General features: G+C 38.7%; 1 protein-coding gene across 1 annotated transcript; it reads right to left on the bottom strand.

The window, feature by feature from the left end:
- Positions 1-4,340: 4,340 nt before the first annotated feature.
- On the bottom strand, positions 4,341-4,772 carry LOC308516538 (large ribosomal subunit protein eL21-like; the record flags this gene model as incomplete). Its single annotated transcript, XM_081087554.1, has 1 exon — positions 4,341-4,772. One exon carries the CDS (start codon positions 4,770-4,772, stop codon positions 4,341-4,343), a length of 432 nt encoding a protein of 143 aa, XP_080943680.1.
- Between the last annotated feature and the right edge of the window lie 2,770 nt (positions 4,773-7,542).

The following is a 7,542-nucleotide window of genomic DNA, read 5'->3' as shown; positions in this document are numbered from 1 at the left end:
ATATAACATCTCTTTCTATTCACTGAACATATATTTATTAAGCAATGAGAACTAATTTATTAAGTATTAATTATGTTCTAGGCCCTTATCTAAGTATTTTATATATTTGCCACACTTAATCTTCACAATATTAAGAAGTAGACATTATTTTTATTACCATTTACAGGTGAGCACAAAGGCACAGAGCAGTTAAGTAACTTGCCCAAGGTCACTCAGCACATGGCACAAACAGAAATGAAACTCAGAAAGTCCATTTCCATACTACAAAAGACACATCCCCTAACATTTCTCCCATATACTCAGATGTATCCTGTGTAGGAAATCTGTTTTCAGATCCTAATCTTTGATCCACAATCCTATGATACTTCTCACTGTCAGGCACCTGACTAAGCTACAAGATGAAGAAGGTATATGCTGTACTATCCTAAGGATCTCTCAGTCTGGTAGGAAATAAAGCCTGGGATCAGGCCTACCACCTATGACCTCTGACCCAAGCCCCCCAAATATACAGTGCCCTGTTGGTATCTCAGTGAAGTCAGAAATAAAGTAAATTCACTCCCCAATAAGAAACCAAAGTTGAATTGCTACAGAATCAATTGTGTAAGAGATGTCAAATAAGTATAAAAGAGCATTAAAGTATTTTACACCATTCTCCTATAACACACCTCCTCAGGTAAAAAAGCAAAACCTGGCATTAGGTCTTATTTTATCTTAGAAACTATTTGGCTCACTTGCCTTGATATGCTGACTAGGCACATCTGCCTGGCCATATGAAAATAGAGCTTTCCCCCTTGGTTCTGTAAGGAGGCGAAGGACTCCGGCTTTAACTACAGATAAGAAAAGCAAGATGAGAAATGACACAGCAGGTTAAATGGGGCTGGTGCAGGGCCCAAAGCAGTGTTCCTGTTTCTCATTGCTATGTATTTTTTTCCCTTTACAAAAGTTAACTTTTCTTGCAGAGGCTTTAAATCACAAAATGATATTACACAATCATTCCACCAGGGATAAAGGTTTGATAGTCATCCTTGCAACCTCAATTACTAGATCACCAAGCAATTTCTCCCCAAAGGTCAAATGAATATAATCCTTCAGTTTCCCATCTCGAAGGCCTGAGATGGAGCTGAATAGAAGCATTAGGCATCAGCGGCATATGCCCCACTGCGTCAAAATCTGATAAAATAAATCAGAACTGGGGTGCCAACTTCTTTCATAAAATACCTCCATCTCACAAAAGCAGCACATTTACACTTTAATACACTCTCACTGCCAAACTGATAATGAATTCATCTTCTGTTGCTCATGTAAGTTAAAATACATATCTGAAAATTGTACCTGAGGTCTGTCCCTACTCATCATTCGCAACTGTTTTATCATCCTCTGGGATATCCGCAGCATTAAAATGTAGCTAATAATACATACTGCATCAATTACCCTGACAAGTACAGGAAATAAAACATGCTAAAATGTTAAAGAAATGGATGCATGGGTGTGGTCAGTCTATTGCAAAAATGGCTGCAGTCTTTGACCTCTTCTTGTGTCCATGTCCTTTGTAATATGACTTTGGAGCTCCTCCCCTTAAGACGTGGAATCTGTTTCCCAATCGGGACTGAACTTTTACTTGCTTTGGCCAATAGAGTGTGGCAGAGGAGATGGTGTGTTTTGTAGGCTTTTGCTTTCTTTATTGCTCTACTTCCTTTGCCATGAATAAGCCTGGGCTAGCCTGCTAGAGGGATATAAGAGAAACATGGGAAGAACCAAGGCCGTCCTAAACCAAGCAACAGACTGCCAACAGCCAGCCAGCCCCCAACATGTGAGGGAATCCAGCCAACTTCAGCAAAGCCAATACCTAGAGGACCCTAGATGACTGATTAAAGCCAACTGAGACTAGAAGCACCCAAAGACTTCTGAGCAACAATAAATTGTTACAAGTCATTAAGTTTTGGGAGGATTTGTTATGAAGCAAGAGCTGACTGCTATATTAAACTTTACCTCTATTCTCTAGACCAGAGGACCCAGGGGTGGAGCCCAGATTTCTGTTAACTTTATAATGTTCCCAACCCCACAACTGGACTGGGACATTGTAAAATGCACATATCTGGGACTTTTTTTTTTTTTCAGGCTTAAATCAAAAATTATGGGTAAAGGGACCTGGAACTTGCATATTTCACAAGCTCCTGAGGCAATTCTTAATTACCGATAAGAGCCAATGATCTAAGCCAAAGCACACACCACACTGCATAAACTCATCTCTAGCTAGCTAGGATCATAGAACATAGACCTTCAAATGAAAAAAAAATACTGTATCTTTTCATTAAATTAGGAAGGAAAAACTTTGCAGATAAAACTGCAATATTTGACAAACACATACCTTTAACATAAAAATTTATGAATCAGATTTTGGCAAGGTTGGATGGCAAGGTTCCAAGGCCCTGGTTCTAAATCTAAAGCTTGACTGCAAATTGGAATCAACTGGGGAGCCTTAGGAACTATTGAGTTTGAGTCCAATCCACAGGAAATCTAGTTTAACTGGTATATGGTATGGCTTGGACATTGGGATTTTTGAAACACCCCTAGCTGGTTCTAATGTGCAGTCAAGTTTGCAAACCACAGCTCTAAATTTTGCAGTGCAGCACCATTTCCAGTAAAATGAAGGGAAATATAAAATTAAATCAAACAACAGGTGTCTGTGGTGTGGTCATTGAGATTCCCTGTGATGGTCCAAATTACCTACTCTTCAGGAAGCCTTGTGGCTCAGTTGACATAATTTATCAGCAGCCTGTCTATATACTAATACTAGAGGCCCAGTGCACAAAATTTGTGCAAGGGTAGGGTCCCTAGGCCTGGCCAGTGATCAGGGCTGATCAGATTTCCTAACTTCCTGCCTCCCAGTCTCCTCCTTCCCTTGCTCCCGCAGCACCCTGCTGCCACCCCTGGTTGCCCACCATGTTCCATGCCGCCCCCTGGCGGTCAGCACGCATCATAGTGAGCGATTGAACTCCTGGTCTCCTGGTTGAACTCCCGAGGGGACAATTTGCATATTATCCTTTTATTATATAGGATCGGTTTAGAATGGAAGAAATCATGGGACCGAAATCTGGCCCTACCCTTCTTAAATTACTAGCATCAAATCAACCACAAGTTTGGATGATTTGGCACTGAATATATGTAAATATAAATAATGAATATTAAAAATATGTACTTATTTAGGGGAATTTGTTTTTCAAAGTACAGGTGCTTAATATGAAACTTACTGTCAATAACTGTGACTGGAGCATACATTGGATGAAAAATCTTAGTTTGATTAAACAAAGAGTGATCCTGCCATGGCCTTGAGTGATCTTAATCTAGGTTGACAATGGTCCAACTTTACAAACATCATCATGAATAGATACCTTGATTAAATTGTCAGCACTATCACTAATGCAGTGTGTTGGTGTGATGCACTCCATCCCGCTCCTTATTACTTGAGATTAATTTCTCAACATAAACAAGGATAAGAGGAGAAAGAACATGACACAAAAGTTGATGGTTAAAACTTTTGCCAATTCATTAGCTGTTACTTATGCTTTTAAAACTATGATTTTAATTACTCAACCAAGCACAGTCTGAAACAGCTCTTCTACTGGACTAGTTCTTTTCTGCTGAGTCCTGGTTGTGTAATAGGAATTTAAAGATGTCAATGCTCATAATCATCTTATCTGAGATCATTATGATAATATAACCACCAACAAATACAAAACAATTGCTGAGTACGTACTGTGCCCTAGGTCTATGGCAAGGTCTTTGTAAGCATTAGCTTATTTAATTCTTATAATTGCTTTGGATGATAAGAGCTATTATTATTAACTGTAGTTTATTCATGAAGAAACTAAAGCACAAAAAAGTTCAAATATCTCCGTATGGTTCTCAACAAATAAGCAAATAAATGCAGTGGAGTCAGGATTGGATCTTTGGCTGATGGACTCATTAACCACTAGACCATATTGCTGAATGTAGCAATGTAATGACATTTACCAGAAATCAGTAAATGTAGAAACTGAGAGATATTTCCAAATCCTCTATTTTATTTTATGGATAAGAAAACAAAATCCCAGACAGATAGTGATTTGTTCCAGGCCATTGTGCAAGCTTCTGGCAGTGACAAAATTAGAATTCATTATTTCTCAGAAAATGTACTTAAAGCTTCACATATTTAAAAATGTATTAAATATTTCTTTTTATTTTAGAAGGGATGCCACACTTCTACTCAATTAAGAGAATCATTTTTATCAGCACAGAAGTCTTTTTTATTTTTTCCCACTTATCATGCCATGAATTCATAGGAAATGGGTTCCAGCAGCTCAGGCTCCTTTCCATTGGTTCCCACAAAGTGGAGCAGGCTGACACTTCAGTGGAACCCAGGTACCTTTCCCTTTGGCTTCCTTCCTTTTCTGATCATTTTCCTTCACACATTTCAGGAAGCTATCTTGGCTCTTAGAGTGCTTAATATGCTCAATATGTACATTAATTCTCTTGGCAAGAATCTTGCCCTTAACTTGCTTGTTCACAATAATGTCCACTGCATGCTGAGTGACATTGTAGACTCTTCCAGTTTTGCCCTGGTAACACTTGTGGGGCATTCCTTTTTGAACAGTGCCCATTCCTTTGATGTCCACAATATCACCTTTATTGTAGATTCGCATGTATGTGGCCAAAGGAACAACTCCACATTTTCTAAAAGGCCTAGAGAACATATAGCGGGTGCCTCTCCTCTTTCCCTTTGTGTTAGTCATTTTGGCGAATTACTGGAAGATGGCGGTTCTGGCCGAAAGGCTAAAAATGTATTAAATCTTGAATATTTATCCATAAAAACCCACATTCAAGGAACATTTTCATGTTCCAACACATGCACAATGGTTAGCTCAGTGCCTGGTACACAGTGGGTATTCAAAAAATATTAGTACCTTCCTTGGCATTTTCACTAAGATGCTTTCTCTATTAATTATTCAGAAGAATAAAAAAAAAATCCTTGATCTCTACCCAGTACACTCTCTTAAAACACCCTCTCTTCTTGGCCTCTCCTGATTTCCATCTCTGAAAGATCATTTTCAGTCTTCTTCAAGGCTTCTTTTCCTTCATCTGTTCCTTAATGCTAATGTTTCTAGATTTTGTCCTCAATTCTCATCTCTTCCCAGCCTGCACATCCTCCCTAGGCAATCTCCTCCTCCTCTTGCTTCCCCTACTTCCTGTGTGCCAATGAATTCAAAAAATGTATCTTGAGGTTAGCAATCTCTCCTGAGTTACAGTCTTATTGCATAAACTGCCTGCTATATACCTAGATGTCATCCTTCCTGAGGTTTAGGGTCAATATGATTCAATGTAGAGCATTTGAGGGGATGGTGCTGGTGACAGGTGTTTTATAGGATGACTAAAGTTTCAAGCTAGTTTTCTGAAATGAATTACTTGCCCTCCGACATTTATCAGAAAAAGCAGAGTATTTCAATCTACAGACATGTCCAGTGGGTTAGCCTGCTCTGCGTTCAGGTCAAGTCCAGAACTCATCATTTGAAAAATTTATTTTAAAGCCTCTGTCTATTTTAGAATATAAAAGTCTTTTTCTTTTTCCTTCATTTTTTTAGGTATAACTGTATATTTATATATATATATAGACATGTATTTATACATATATGCATACCTATATATACACACATATACATACATAAACTAGTATATATACACAAATTTCCCCATCATTTCTCATAGCATGATGGAGAGGTAGTTGAATGGGGTAGAGGCGGAGGCCACAGCACTCACATATTTTTTCATAGCATGAAAATTTTCATCCGACTGCCTACACACTCTCCAAGAGTGAAATGTTTATCGAAGTGTTCACAGATTGCACCATGCTGCCACAGAACCATCTGAATGTGCCCGGAACCATCTCAATCACCAGGTATTCATATGCCTCCCACAGGTTTTTCTACAGGGGCATGGCACTGAGTGAGGCGTCTTGTTTCTATTCGCCTGTTTACCACAGACACAGGGCCATCCGGCAGCCAAGTCAGGGGAGCAGTCGTCCAGAGGAAGGGAAAAGCAGGCAGGAAGACGCACTTTCCTGGTGAAGACAGGAGAAAGCTCCTGCGTGTGGCTGCAGGGCCTTAATCCACTGAGGCGGTAAGGTCCACTTCCAGGTGGTGCTTAGCACACATACTTAGTTTTATGTTTTATGAGACTATTATTTCTGAGTCCAGGTTTCATTTGCACTCCGTGGCAGTGCATATTCCTAAATTCAATTTCCCTTAGGCACAAAATATAATACCTCTGTTATACCATATACTCTGGCTATGGTAAAACATATAAAGGAGGGAGATAATTTTTATTTCTAATTCTTATCTCAATTTATCAAACAACTTTTTACCTATAATATAGTTGTTTTAATATTAGTGATATTTCAAATTCCTCTTGAACATGGATCATTGCCTATACATTGAGTGCTTAATTAGTGCTATCTATAATAATAAAAGCATAAGAATTAGACCAGACAGCCAAATGACTTTCCGGACATCCTTCCGGACAAAGCCAGGGCTGGGAGGGCTGAACCTCTTGCCTGAATTTTGTGCATTGGGCCTCTAGTTATTTTACAAAATTCAGAAAACTACATGTATACATTCTATAATTAAAGCTCTCCATAAATTAACATTTGTTATATTATGTGGTTAAAAGTATTTAACTATATACAGCTTTTCAACTTTTACATATAAAATTTTGTTAATTTCAGAAGCTTGAAATCATAGCATAGTAGAAAGGGTGAGTCACACAATGCTTGGATTTTTAAACTTCTTTCATATTTGTGTGACCGTGGCCAAGTTGCTTTCTTTTAGCTTTAGTTTTCTTATCTGTGAATTGGTAATAACAATGTTTACATCTCAGTTGTTTCTAGAATCAAATGAAACTCCTTGTAGAGGTTAGCTCTGAGCCCCTCTGCTGGGGGAAAGCCCCAAAAGTCTAAATTCAGGATCCATTCCCAAGACTGACGCATAGCTTTATTCAAATTCATCAGACCTTTAATAGGATAAAATTACATACAAGAGCAAAGCAGCTTCTCCCAGTGGTGGCCAGCCTGGAAAAATCCACACCCCTCCCCTGGACAGGATTCCTTTCTATAGGGGGATCATAATAAAACCATATAGTGGATAGTCCCATAGTCCACCAGAAAAAATAATGCATTTCTAAGTTAACAGGTAATGTCAGGGAGTTACCACACTTATTAAACTACTTCCTTGGGGCATGACTTTTTATCTTTGGGCAGCCTTACTGGTTGTCTGGGTAGTCAGTCAAGCCCGAGGCTACGGAGAGTTAAACAGAGAATCCAACATTTCCCAGACATCTTTGCTGCTGGAGCCATATTACATCTAAAGTGAGTTCTAACTTGTGGCCTGTGGGCTGCATGCAGCCCACAACAAATATTTTTGCGGCCCAGCCAATATAACAGTATGAAAGAAACATTTTAATAAAAATTTTGTAACTTAAGTTTTACAATATCCTGTTATACATAATTATTAA

Source organism: Myotis nattereri (genome assembly GCF_964212035.1).
Source record: "Myotis nattereri genome assembly, chromosome: 3".
Taxonomy (NCBI): domain Eukaryota; kingdom Metazoa; phylum Chordata; class Mammalia; order Chiroptera; family Vespertilionidae; genus Myotis; species Myotis nattereri.
The sequence above is the reverse complement of the archived record's forward strand: the minus strand, read 5'-3'. Positions and strand labels throughout refer to the sequence as shown.